Below are 15,157 nucleotides of genomic sequence, written 5' to 3'. Positions count from 1 at the left end.
CAGACCGCTCACTACACACACACACACACACACACACACACACACACACACACACACACACACACACACACACAGCTGTTGATCATGTCGGGTTGGGTACAAATATTGCTGATCCTCGTACTGGACTGAGCCTGTAATATGAATTGTATTCTTTAAAATACATATTCAAACACTGATCTCCAGGCTGTTTCAGTGCATGTGATTTTAATTTTATTTTAAGCATGAGATATTTATAACAGTATAAAACCAAAGCAACCTTACCAATGTACCTGAAATCTGTCCTTGTGCAAGTTTTTTTAATGTCTGAGTAGTTTGCCACTCTCTGTCAAACTTCCTGTCCAGACAGGAAATACATTCTTTGGTGTGTGCTTCTCAGTCTGGCAGTGTGTGTGTGTTTTCACTTGTGTGTTTGTGTAGAAACAGACAACAAACATGTCATGGTATCTTACAATAACTGTCTGTGGAATGTAACCCACTTCCTTTGCTCCGGTCTGGTTTGTACCTGAAACAATAACGTTAATATTTAGTTCTGCAACAATCAATAATGTCTGTATTCGTGTTTTAAGCAAGTGCCCAGGTCAGTTAGGTTTTAGATGCAGCATTGAAAATAAAGTCAGCAGTTATTGGAGGATGTCTGTAAAGAATTTGCCGGTGAAAACAATAACCTTCTTCACTTATCAATATTCTTGTTTGATGCCACATCACTTGAATTGTTTTGTTGTCAGTCTGCCCTCACAATGTGTAAGCTTAGATAAGAGACTGATACGAGTCTGCCGCTGTTTGATGGGAAATATTCCACCATTTAGATAATGACAAAGGTCCTAAGAGGTTACACTTTCCAAAATATGTTTTTTTAATGACAAAACACTACACATCAATGTTGTTTGGGAATTTACTTTTATTCTGATTTTATAAGAGAAGAAGCATCCATCATTGAATGAGATGTAATGGGAAAGTTATGTGTGAAGAGTTCCTGCTGCCTCTTAGGAGCAGGAACTTGAATGAATTGAACATATTCTTACTTAAATTTCAGGTGATGTGCTCAATATCCTCAAGATACTTCCAAGATTTACTTGAAAGTGAATATTTTTGCATGAATTCTGCATATTTTTGTGGTAAATTAGTAAGTTTATGTCGGAAAAAGAGCCTTCATTCGCAAATACAGTTCACCAATTTATTACTTAAACATACAGTACCAATATTTACACTACACAATCCCTTAAGGCAAAAATAGCAAAGTAGCATTCAGGCAAGAATTTTAGCAAAAGTCATCCAGCAAACAACAACTTAGCATGGCAAAACTGTACACACAAACCCATTTACAGTCATCAAGAAACATTTACTGTACAAAACAAAATGTGGATCAAAATCAAGCTCTTGAAACAGAACCACTTGGCCTCACATTGCATGAAAGAGAAATGGTGTTTTTTTGCCTTCAGAGAAAAAGAGTCCTCCATTTCTTAAAGCTAGTAGTCTGTTTGTATCGTTCTTCCAGGGCCTTGACCTACAGCCAAAGCAGTAGATCGCTGTCATTTAAGTCCAAACGCCTGAGTTCATCTCCATAATAAGTTGTGTGGACAGTGCAGGACTCATAGTCTAAGCTACAGTAAGCCTTCTATCTTCATTGAACATTACAGTGCTAGTGTTGTAGCCATATATCTATAGAGCCACATAGTAGGTCCTTTTTGGTGTAAGTTGATAATCCTTCTTATTGTCAGTACATTCCTTAGAACCAAACTGACGTCTTTGCTTTGGTCTGATCAAGAGCTGCAGGAGAGAAAGAGGTCAAATTACATTTGTGTTTTAGTGTCACTTACTGTACAAGTTAGAATAAAGTTTGACAAATGCTTGTAAGTCAATGCGGTATAAGTGGTTTTGTATCTACCTGAGTCATACGCTTCCAAGGATCCATGGAGGGCCGAGGGAGTCCAGGTGACAGAGGTAGCCGGGATGGGGCTGTTGCTGCTGGGCTCCATCTCCGTCTTCACCCCCTCGCTGTGCGGGGAACTCGCTATGCTGGTGGTCGACTGGTTCTGGTTCCTAACAGCAGGCAGCAGCAGAGGATTGAACCTAGGATCCAATGTTGGGCTGTGGGTCGGGTATGAATGGAGCATAGGGTGGTGGTGCCGGGTGTGGATGTGGGGGTGAGCGTGATAGACATTGTGAACATTGGGGTAACCACTTGTGCTCTGGGGGTTCAGGCTGTAGGTCCAGCTATCGGGGAGGGCAGCGGCAGACGGGAGGCTGGCCTGGGAGAGTACGTGGTCGGCCCACAGAGCTCCATCCGGGGGGTTGAAGGAAACAGGGCTGGAGGAGAAATCTGGGTGGACTGAGACAGAAACAGATGGGAGGCAAGGACTGGCCTGGGATGGATACGTGTTGTTCCACACAGAGCTGCTCTGACCCTCAGAGAGAGACCCACCATCTGAAACAAACATGTCACACAGACGTTATGCTTCAACACGCTGCCACAAACAAATTATTCCAGTGTTTTTAAGATTTATAGTTAACCAAGGATGACATTCAACAGCTAGGCTATGTACTTTGCTGTTTGAGAACTATTTCAGATCTGTTGTCCCCTCTCACCTTTCCATAAGCCTCCAGTGGCTGACGGCTGAGTCACTCGGATCGGTTTGGTTTCGCTGTTGAAGGTGCTGGACTGACTGAGAGCTCGGGAGAAGTGCTCGTCAACCACGTCCCCAATTTCGCCTTGGAAGTAGGTGAACAAAACACACCGGGAGCTCAAGTACTCTGCCTCTGCTGGTTGATGACCATCCTTTAGCTCTGAGTCGGATGTGGCTCTATGGCCTGATTCGGTTCCTAGTGCTATAGGACCCTGCCGGAGGCCCTGTTCCCTGGAAAGCATCCCTCTTCCTCCTCCTTGCTGCTGCTGCTGCTGCTCCATACACTCCTGCATCTTACTGTAAACACTCAGCCTCCTCTGACAGAAGAGAGAGAAAGAGAGAGATTAATTTACAGAAGGAAAAAACTAGATTTGAATAGAAAAGAGCCTAAATACTATTTAAGAGTAATCCATTTCTATGTGTTTATTCTATAGACATAGAATAAATAACCTCATGTTATTACACATGGTGGTGGTGCTGTTTTCCGCACAATAAAAACATTAATAAACCATCATACCAGTAATTCTTTTATCTGGGAGCAGCTTGGGGGCTGTGTGAAAATGAGTTTCCTTTTTCCCATACTGCATTCCAACTATTTGTAAAGCTCAGTGTGCCTCATCCACATTCCTGAGTGACTGACCAGCTGTCATTACATCACCATTTGACCGCAGGATTAATAGTTCCGTGTCATTACGCCTGACCTGAGGCGAATAGCAAGCATCAGGCTGGAATTTAATCATTTAAAACTTAAATTGAAGTTAAGAGATGTGTGTGTGAGGCGTAGAGAAAGGTTGAGGTGGTGTCCTGAAGAGAAGTCAGGCAACAAAGAAAAGCCTTACTGAGTAAAAATGAAAGGTTTGTGAAAGTCTAAAAATACTTTTTGGATTTTAGGGGAGGTGACATTCTCCAACTTTATGGTATCCCCAAAGTAAACTTACACCCAATTGTTCTGAAGTACTTTTTTTCTTTAGTATCATAAATAACTATTGCTTTTACAGTAAGTTGCTATTTGAGTTTTGGACACACAGAATTCACACTTCATCCAGGGGAACATGAACTCTTGAAATGCCCTCTACTTAAAATAATAATACAACAATCTCTGTGTAAGTTTGTGTCACTCTGTAGGTACGACGTTATGTCTCACCTGTTGTTGCTGGTGATGGTGGTTATAGTACGTCGCTTTGTACGCCGGGAGGTAGTGCGCTCCATAGCTTTGGTGGTACATCACATCCAGGCAACTCATAACGACGGACCCGAGCGGTTATTGATGAAAAAAGTGAAACGCGCACAACACAGCCGAGGGCGACTCACTCTCCACTCCTGAGACTTCAGACGGGCTGTATCCTCCGAGCCATCGGTGCCTCCATATATGCCCAAACGCATACAATAGCCATGTCGTCCAGTTTGCATACAGACAATGCACCTCCTGCTGCGCGCTCCACCAGCACCACCCGGGGCCACAAAATGGATCAAAACGGTAAGAGACAAACACACTGTATCCTAAAAAAGAAAAGAAAAAAACTCTTCTCTGACAAGTTTTCAGAGCGCTTCTGATTGGGTGAGTAATCCTTTCCCTCCTTCTCTCTCTTTCTGTTTTGGAGGGGAGTTATATTTAGAGAGGGCTGTGGCAATTTACTCACGCCCACCGGGGAAGGGCCTGCGTGGAGCAGGGGAGTTTAGCAAGGCACTAACACAGCCATGATGGCTCTATTCCCACTCATTCATAAAACGTTAATACACTCATATGCTACTGTGGGTCATATAAAGATCTTATAATTCAGAGACCTCTGACTTCAGGACTGCCTGTCAGAGTTTAGGGCTGTGGCCAGGATTTTGGAAATACTTAGGTGAGATGTCCTTCTGCTCAAAAACATTTGACTACTCGTCTAAAAGTTTAAAACATTGTATTCATTCAGTTAACTGCTCAATTATATATATATATATATATATATATATATATATATATATATATGAACTCACATCATGAAAGTCTAAAATATGCTTCAAAACGTGCTCCACACTAGCAGGAGCAAAACATGAAATCAAATTGTTTATTTGTTGGCCTTAAAATAATCAATATTTGAAATACTTAGAAAATGGTGGAATCACCCTTTTAACATATCAATCACGTTTTAAATTGTATAAATGCAAACCCCCCTCTGTTTGCTACTGTACATCCCCTTACAGTCATACAATTGGCTACTTTAACATGAAGGAGCAGGTTGTATCAAACCCTGTGTGAACAATGTCATCTGCAGGTCATCTTTGAGCAACAGGTGCTATTCAAAGTCAGGTGCATTTCAGACTGTCACCTTTAAAACAAGAGATTCAGTCTTTTTTAACCTTGCGATAAAGATTAAAGATGGCTACAGTAAAAAAAGAAAGCAACAGATAGAAAACACTTTTGTGTTGAAAAGTGTTGTTGTACATTGATGACAGTTTCAATGATGCTCCCTGAGTTGAGCAGTTTGCTGCCACCTGTTGGCGAGGACAGTGACATGACATGGTTGTCAGTTTGACCTGCTGTAAATTATACATCCCTACCATCTGTAATAAAAGCAACTGTGCTTCTACTTAAAGTAAATTACACAGCATATGATGTTTCAGTTCTTGATAGAGCCTACTCTCATCGTGTTAGTGTGGCTTGTAAACTCAGCCTTTTCCATGGTTGCAATGTCAAAATGCAACTTCTAACTCTTGAGCATATTTATAGGATAGCCTTTTGGTTCCCTTCTTTCTTCCCTGTTCAATGAGAACATAATGATACCGTTCTTTGAAAGTAAATATTGTATTTTGCAATGTGTAAGAGTTCTCCATTGACAACAAAAACTCTTGAGGCTGAACATTTTGAGCCTAACTATCATCCTTTAATGCTTTGGTCCTCCTGCGGATAGGGTTGGCCTGGATGTTGAATCGTCTGTCAGGAGTTTGTTAGTTCCCATTTTTGCCTGCCAACAAGATGTGGTGAGGAGCAATGCAAGGCTTCTTGTTATCATGGCTGGCGCTTCTTGCCAGCTCTAGGACTTCAGTGTAGAGGTTTCTTCCTAACAGCCTCAAGGTGCACTTAAGCACCAGTGCCACTAGCTCAGTTGCCCTTCCTCATGAAAGTGACTGCCCATTCTGGCTCAGGCACATCTTTTCCCCCTTGCCAGAGATCATCAGTCTGGTTGAGTCAAGAAGAACACTTATATCCAGGTTGCACAGAATGAGAAAGTGATCCAAAAATATAAAGAGTAATTCCAGTTAACTGCAGTAACAAATTACACTGACAAACATGTCAAGCCAAAGAAGAACAGGTTATTAAAAGGACTGACATAAAAACATGCAAATGGGCTTTAATTATTTAAATAAGAGAGCCAACTCCATTTTAAAACACACAATTTCACAAACTCATCCCTGTGGAGTTACAACAATAACATGTAATTGTCACTCACCACTATTTTTCAGCTAAAATTGACACCTGGCTTGTTTGCTGCTTGTTGTTGCCTTGTTCATCCAGATGTGTGTGTCTGATATGTGGAGAAACTGACCTCCCTTCTCACATTCAGTCATTATTGTGAATATTAATAAGGTGGAGACTCATATGAATTTGCTGCAGAGGTGTAAAATGTGTTTCTATAAAAGCTAATTAGATCATAAATGAACTCAGCGCTGTTGAGCTGGCACACACACACACACACACACACACACACACACACACACACACACACACACACACACACACACACACACGTCTACTGAAAATAGCCCTCCCATTTCCATCCCCACACATCAACACCAATCCATCATGTAGTCACACTAATAGCTGGTCTTAGTAGGAAAAGCACAGGTGTTACTAATAACATCTAATAACATTAACAATGGCTGTGTTCTATTCACGTCAGTATGTACAATGCCAGGACCTCAAAACTGAAGCCGTTATTTATTGTATTATTTACACCTGTGCTTTTCCTAAAGTCCAAATGTCTTTGTGAAACAGGATTCAACGCCACTAAAACTGGCTAGTTCTGTTCATTTATGTAAGATAAAGTTGTTATATATATATTTGCTTCAATGTCTGCATCAGATAGATATATTTTCTGTCATTCATTTATCTCAAAAAATCCAAAATCCAAAAATCATAATCAGTGTGCATATGCCCCACTGTGGGATCTGTCGAAAGGTAAATGTTTAGGAAAGACAACAGAAAGATTTATTATTTATTTTCCCGCTCCCTCCCTGCATGCTGGTTGCCAGGTGCCACATCTGATGAGACCTCGGAGAGAGTAACAGTCTCACCATTTTCACTCATGTTTCATTCGCTTTGATTTCACAAAGGGAGTGTGAATTATTCAGTCGCAAGCTGATGATGCGATTAGACAACATAGAAGTGGGACAGCGTTTTGAAAGAAAAGCACTTATAAAACATTTGGAGTTTAGCTTAATTCAGACGAGCTCAGCTGTGCCCATCAATATCCATAATAAGAATGGCCACATTTTAATACATCATCCCAATATCATCATTCAAATCCAACTGCCACCTGCATATCTCGACTGACAGATCGCTCATTGTCACAACACCAGCAGACAAAGAGACTGATTATAAAATGGTGCAGAGATGGCAGAGTTAGTCCACATCTCCATCTAGTGTTTTCATAGAGGAAATCTTGTCCCTGGCTGCCTCTGTCTGCTGTTGAAATGTGGGGCAGTGGAACACTCATAGTGATGCCTGGAGACAGTGCAGGAAGTATCAAACGTATACAGTACAGACTTATAGCGGTGTTGCATACACACACACACACACACACACACACACACACACACACACACATGCACACACTCATGCACACTTGATAGTGCATATTACAACAGACAGATACACACAAACTCCTTGACACTGACGCTGGACCTCAGGGGTTTTCCACCAAACATCTGGAGCAGCCTGTGCCTCTCTACTCCTCCGCTTCTTAATGAGGCACAGAGATGATTATTAGTGGATGTTTTAGAGGGGGAAACAGAGGGAGGAGAAGGGAAAGGGACAGAAATTAAAAGTGGAGTTGGAGAATTGTTTGCTTTTCCTGCTGTTATAAACCCTTCAAAGAACAAGGAGCACCTCCAGTGCTTTAGATCTAAAGACATTTCTCATGCCTAATAAACTTCCACTACCTAAGATCACAGACGCATTTCAGAGGAACGTTTCTTCTCAGGGAGGGACGAGGTTTTGGGGATACATCCCAAGAAACCAAAAAAATAAAAACATGTCACAAGTGTTGTGACCCAGATCTGAGTCTCAGAGGTAAAAGAAAGTTCGACCCTCGAAGTATGGAGACAACACCATTCTACCAAACATAAATGCCTTTAGTCAAACTCCTTTTCAGCAAAAAAAAAATGTGGCATCTTGCCAAGTTAAATTATCTACCATTTCCAGCCTTCCACTGTGCTCCTCTTCCACTGTGCTCCTCTTCCACTGTGCTCCTCTTCCACTGTGGTCCTGATGAGGCAGGTGTGAGATAACGCTGAGTGCTGTTGATGGTGATATCTCACATTAAGCAGACTGCCGCATCATGAGTTTTGCAGTGCGGTTGCTATCGTTCTTTTGCCCCGTTGAGAGTCTATAGAACGCACACCTGGCTGATCTCACTCTGGGTCGACCTGAAGATGAAGATGATGATGATGATGATGACGATGACGATGACGATGATGATGATGATGATGATGATGATGATGATGATGATGATGATGATGGTAAGGCTCTTGTGCAGGCAAACAAACGAACACTTGCAGGTTCTCTCACGTACATTTGGATACTCGAAGGCCGCCACCACCATCAGCATTGAGGTGCAAGAAACTTGACCAATTAGATTTTTGATAATCCTACAAAACAACATTTACAGTATGTCACGGTTTTGATGAACATTTTTGAAAATTGAAAATGTATTACCGTGGGTATCAACGCTTATTTAATATTTCGTTGTCATAAACCTCTGAGACATTAAGTCAAGAAAAATATATCTAAAAAGTCAACATCTGCCCAATTAAATTGCTGACATACTGGTTAAACTCTTCCGTTATTTCCACATGCACTTCCTGTACATTCAATGGATGTTTTAACGCAGTTTTAGAAAAAAGTGTGTATGAGAGGTGGGGGAGGAGAGTAAACATCAGAGTCTAATTAAAGAAACATTAGTTAAACTTGAAGTACATGGAGTGACGCTCTCTTCACTGGCTACCAGGGAGCGGCCCCAATCTGCTTCAAGACTCTGGTGCTGGCCTATCGTGCTGTGAATGTATCAGCCCCTTCCCTACATCCAGGCCATGGTCAACCCATACACCCCAGTGTGTTCACTTCGCTCTGCATCAGCCAATCGGCTCGCTACTCCCTCATACCCAGGTACCCCTCAACAAAAACCCGCCTGCTTGCCATTCTGTCTCCAAAATGGTGGAACGACCTCCCCATTGACGTCAGGTCAGCAGAAAGTCTTCACATTTTCACTGCCATATTCAGGAAAGCTATATCAAGTGCCTCTAATTCAAAACTACAACATGATTCTTGATGTATAATTCAGTTTAAATGAGACACAAAACAACATGGTTGGATCATTAGCACTGTAGCACAAGTGTCTTTTCTAATGAGAAGTTAATGGAAATGGATTTCATGTTAAGCTAAAGGAAAAAAACAGTTACAAGGGCTTTTTTGCCAAACAAAAGCGCCACGCTTTTGCCTTTTCATTATCTCAGTGATCTCACATATTCAGTTTTAATTGCTCTCGCCATTATTGCGCACTTTATAAATGGAAATGGGAGTTTTAATTGCTAAGACTAGACAAAAGAAAGTACTTTCTTCCAACGTGCATGCTTTTGTGTCTGGCAGCCTCCGCACATTCTGTCTGTCTGTTAACAAAGTGACCGGTGCATATTGGGTTTCCATATTGAGTCACCATGCTGACCTTGCTTAAAAAGCAAATAATTACTTCATCCATCCTCCAGTTTAAACTCATAATCTGCATGTATAAAGATAAAGACTGCCCGGCAGAAGTTAATGGGATGATGCAGACTCAAAGACAGGGTCATGTTGATGGAGAGGGAATCCACTTGACAGATGTGTGACACCCTTGGAGGGTCAAAAGCTGGACATGGATTTAAATGTTAATCTGAAAATCCTCAACTAATTAGAAAAATATATATACTGTAGGCTATATGCAGACGATTGGGCTTCATATTCTGAATATGTGTGAAATTAAGAGCACAAGTTCTTTTTTCTACCATGTCTGGTTTAAACAATGACATGGGGGAGAATGTAGATTTAAATGATATTATCTGTGACGGTAATAAAATGCTCTCCAGCAGAGGTAAGACACAGAATGAATGAAAAACACAAAGGAATAAGTGGAGGGACACAGGAAGCTTCTTCAACTGTGCTGGCACATTAAGCGAAAATGTGGGACACTGCCAGTCTTTACTTTTTTTTGGGTCTTGGGTGAGATTTTGCTCTGGGGGCCCCCTCTTTATGTCTTGGCGGCCCAAGCTTCTTCCACATTTTGAAACCTATTGATATAACTCCTCTACAATTGTTATTGCTTAAAACAGAATGTATTTTTCCTTTTTATTAAGACATAAATACTTAATTAAGAATATACTATAAAAAAAAGAGGTCAGATCTACTGCATATCCCCTCCTGTTTCAGTCTAGTGTGCTCTCTCTTGCTTAAAATGTTGAGTTTGTGCTCAAGAAATGTTCATCTTATACATGTTCTTCTGTCCAGCACCTCACATTTATCGTCTGGATGTGCGTGCTCTTGTAAATACTTTTTTTGTAAAGAAAATAAAACCTTTACAAATCCCTGGAATATGTCCGGTGTGTTTTCAACAAGAAAAAGAAGACACTTCTTATTTTAACATTTTATTACATTTTATTGCACAAGACAGAAAACAAAACAAAACAGAAACTGGTGTAGAAGGTGTCTTCTTCTGAAGGTGATTCTCTGCTCTTCCAGATGCGTGATTCTCAATCGACAAACTTTCCTTACCTACCTTTCCAGTTGTCATTACAAATGACACTGCCCTAAATAGATTAGACAGACTTTTTTTTTGCAATACCAACATTAAAACATACTGATTTAAAAAACATTTGTCTGGCTTTTCAGAATATAACATTCAGAATCAGGACAGTCCACACAACCCTGTCTCATACAAAATCACATTCCTACTAAACTGCATTACAGTTGCAGTTTTAAACCAAGGTTTACATTATAAATTGAAACAAAAAAAAAACTAACACAAATCATGGTTTGACTTAAAATAGGTGTTTTAACTTTGGGATATTCTTTTTTTAAAAGTCAATGCTGACTCATGGTTTCACACTACTTCTGCGGACTTACAAACGTATTTGTGATGAGTCAAAGACAAACGTTATCCCGGTCACAATTAGTTTTACTTGAAACGTAATTTGGTTTTGTTGTATTGGAACGGGATTTATATGAGACAAGGCTGTGTAAATGTATAATCATTACAAATGCATCCAAATACAACTATCTGATGAATAAAGCTTCTTACTTTGTCTGTTTCCTCACACAACTTCCCAAACCTCTGCACTCGTCCTCTGTTGCCCTTCCAGTTGTATTAACTCTAATTCCCTCATGCTAAATGTGTCTGCGCCTCGGCCCCTGCTGGGACATCCAGCCTACTTCTTGTGGTCATAGCCTGGCCCCGGGGCGAGGAGGACCACAGACTGGAGAGACAGAAAGAGAAGAAAACAGAGAAAGGGCGAAAGAGGGTTCTGGTTTGATGCATGTTGGATCTACTCTTAGACAGATTAGCCTCCTCAGGCAAAAAGGACCTGTGGGTAAAACAGGGTGTCATTGAACCATGTGTGTGCGTGTGCCTCGTTGAGTGTGACATCAAAAATTGGCACCAGCAGCAGATTTAAACAATAACACCTCGCTGTTTGACCTTACACACAAAACCAACAGCATGTCTGCAAGATGTGTGTGCCACTGTGTGTGTCTGCACATGTTCATATTTATGGTCCACACCTGCATCTACATGCTAAATCTGCCTTGTGTTAGGGGCGTGTGTGTGTGTGCTGCTCGGGAGGCTGGGGAGGTTTTGAGTGGCAATGATGATGAGCAAACACTACAGGGGAGAATAATCCCTCATTACCCATAATTCCCTGGTGCTGCACTGCGCCGGTGAGCGCGACTAGATTCGTCCCACGGGCAGAAACGAGTGGAGTCACTCACTCGATTTATTAGACCCATCCCAAACTCCCTGCCTCCCCCGCTGCTATCACGCTGCTTCCTGCTTCCAACCATCCCTCCGTCTCTTTGCGCTCTCTCAGCCACCTGCTGTCTTCCATATGTCCTAAAAATCATCTCCACTGCTTATACACTTTGTTTGGAACGGAACAATTCTACTATAACTAACTAACTGCATCATATTAGAAGTCTATGAATCTGATTACCTCCTACTTTTAGAGGAATAGTTTGACACTTGTTTAGTAGATAATTAGATGAGAAGAATAATACAACTCTCATGTCTGTCCGCTAAATTGTAAGCTAAAGGCAGTAGCCAGTTAGCTTAGCTTAGCATACAAGACTGGAAACAGGGGGGAACAGCTTGCCTGGCTGTCTGAAGGAAACAAAATCCAGCTATCAGGACCTCTAAAGCTCACTAAATCACAGACTCTCCTTTATTAAATTAGTTTTGTGTTATAATATAGGGGTTATGAGCCTGATTATTTCTTAGTCGGCTCGGCAACCAGACACTGTCTGGCCAGGTTAGTGTGGCCAGGGAATAGTCAGGGACATAACCATCGTTATAACTAAAATGTTTTGTTTTTACAATTTGTACAGTTTGTTTTTGTGCGGATAAAAACAAACAAATATATAACCTTACACTAAACTAAGATAACTGCATCCTGGTTGTAGTTTCATATCTTTCATATCAGATTTGACTGAGAGTTTTATCAATCGTGTCATCTAATTTACAGCAAATATTTCATAAAATATCAAACTATTCATTTAAATAAACAACATTTCTGACTTTCTGACATTCCTGTAAACTGTAACTTGTTCCCTGTCATTGCTCTTCTCTATCTTCCTCTCTGTGAATTTGCCCTCTATTCTCCTCTTCCTTTAATCCCACTGGTACTCTTTGTGTCCTCCCTCCCTCGTTCCATCTATCTCTCTCCATCTGTGTAGCAGTGAAGTGTCCATCCATCAGAGACAAGAAATACTCTTGAAATCCCGTGCCTCCCATCACAGCCCCTCGTCTCTCTGTCGTTGCATACAAACATATTTCAGCCTGCCTACATATCAGGGGCACAGGGAAAAATGCAGCATACGATCATATCTTATATCCTATTATGAGTCAGGATTTACGCTTGATATATATGGGGAATGAGATCCCGGGGAGGCCCGAGGGAGCTTTGTTGAAATTATATTGCAAATGACAAAATAGAAATAAAAATAATGGAATCCGTGGTTTTGCTGAAATAGGGCGCAGCAATTGGAGACATTGAAAATGAGACAGTGAGTCAGGATTGTCTTCGCTGTGGTTGTTTCAAGTGAGAGTTTTTGTATTACAATTTGTGTGTCTAAATTAAAATTTCAAGAATCAAAAGTGTTTGGAAACCAACATGTAGAAACAAAGAACCCTCTCAGTTTTGTGTAGTTGTTAGGAACTAAAATAGCCAATAGGTTTATCTGCGAAGAGGATAAAAAAAAAACACAGTTGTTACAAGAATAACTCCACAGTCTGTGCAATTTGTTCGATGATACCTTAAAGCTGAAAAGCTTGATGTGCTTTATGGCTGCGACTCCCACTGATTGAGCAGAGATCTCATTTCACACATGAAGGTCTCTCTCTGCTGTGTGTGTCCATACACTCAGTAGTTAGTGCCCTAACATTACATGTCTGTTGCCCTGGGCTAGATCACTGAGAGGAAGAGGAGGTGAATAAGAGACATGCATAGTTGAGAAAAAGGGGAGTAGGTGATGCCGAAAGACATTGAAAATGAAAAGGAGAAGAGAGGCATTTCTTTGTATTTTGTTCATTTGTTTTTACATTGTTGTCCTTGGTTGCACCTCCTAACACAAAATATGTTGCACTCGTACTCACTATCTGTAAACTGGACAAGTTTTGCCCTCCATACATTAAATACTAAATGCCTGATCTATCAATCAGGTATAAAAAGTCCCAAATTTCACCGCCGTATATCGATTTACATGCTCCTACTTTGTAGCAGCAAAGCCAGAGACAGATACAGGCTGGGTACCTGCAGGCCCTCTGGTTGCTTGGGGGTAGATTTATCACCACTGGGGCCCTCTGATGATGAGGCCGTTTAGTGGGTGTCCCTGTAGTCCTCCACTGATTAGCGCCAAACATCTTCCCTAATAACCTTAACAAGAACAACGCCTCAGGACGACATGCTGATGCACACAGGCAAGTGGGTGCACAGACACACACACCTCTTTGGAAAAATGGAAAAGAGCTAAGGGCTACCAATCCTCCTCTCCTTCTCCTCAAAGTCACCCCTCTATCCTCTGCTCCAGCCATAACTTGGCATCCCTTGACTATTTCTGGGCTGAGACCCCCCCCCAGTGCATCTTCTGTGCTACCTCCCACCGCCACCTACAATACAGACACACACACATGGACCAAATTGAGTTGGTTATGGTTCAAGAATCCCACCGTTGCACATAAAGTTGCTCTCAGCATCAACATGAAATAAGACAATATGAATATATGAATACATGCTGGAGTGCATGAAAAGCATCACCTCTTGGGATAAGGAGAGGAGGAAGGAAATTGAGAAGAACAGAATTTATGATGCCGTGAGAAGCCGTAGGGGTTATTTTATAGACAGGAAATGGAGTGTTTCCTTAAAACAGTTTACATATTTGTGTGCTATGACCAGTGTATGTACTGATAACATGCCTACATACATAGACTGCTTTCATACGCAACGTGCAAAAACCCACTTAAAAGACTGAAACCAATTCAGACATCAGTTGTATTAAATATCCTGTAAATGTGAAAATGTGAAAAATAAAATCCATGCAAACTCAATATGACTTAATTTGCTTGCTTAGCCTTATCATGAAGCAATAATAAGAAATGCCTTTGTTACCAATGAACATTTTATTATCAGTTGCTTTGCCTTCGTGCTGCCTTCACTTACTGCATGGAATATTGTAATTCTATTTCCAATGGACATATTTATACCAAAAGAGTGGTCCCAATTTCTCAATTTAAACACAATGAATTGTATTTGTTTATTCACAATGCAGAATCATTTTTGACAGTTGCACTATTGTCTGCATTTTCCTGTTCAACTCCTGTACATAGACACATGGACAACTGGGTGCAATCTTACACGCTGTCATTCAGGTGACATTTTTCTGTAATCCAGACATTTATAGGGTTTATATGCAACAGAACATAGACGGGTGACACCCGTGTTGGCATTTGTTCATTAATTGGCATCGTTTTGACGAGTGAGTCACACTTTTCTGATCAAGATTGGGCATTTTACGAGGCACATTGAAGGCGGCA

General features: G+C 41.1%; 1 protein-coding gene across 1 annotated transcript; it reads right to left on the bottom strand.

The window, feature by feature from the left end:
* Positions 1-911: 911 nt before the first annotated feature.
* vgll3 (vestigial-like family member 3) lies at positions 912-4,187 on the bottom strand. Its single transcript, XM_029459228.1, has 4 exons — positions 3,769-4,187; positions 2,587-2,941; positions 1,886-2,425; positions 912-1,767 (listed from the first exon to the last, which is right to left on the bottom strand). The coding sequence occupies exons 1-4, from the start codon at positions 3,865-3,867 to the stop codon at positions 1,727-1,729; spliced, it is 1,035 nt and encodes a 344-aa protein (XP_029315088.1). The 5' UTR covers positions 3,868-4,187; the 3' UTR covers positions 912-1,726.
* Between the last annotated feature and the right edge of the window lie 10,970 nt (positions 4,188-15,157).

Source organism: Cottoperca gobio, chromosome 21 (assembly GCF_900634415.1).
Source record: "Cottoperca gobio chromosome 21, fCotGob3.1, whole genome shotgun sequence".
NCBI classification, from domain to species: domain Eukaryota; kingdom Metazoa; phylum Chordata; class Actinopteri; order Perciformes; family Bovichtidae; genus Cottoperca; species Cottoperca gobio.
This window is presented reverse-complemented; position numbering and strand designations above follow the sequence as displayed.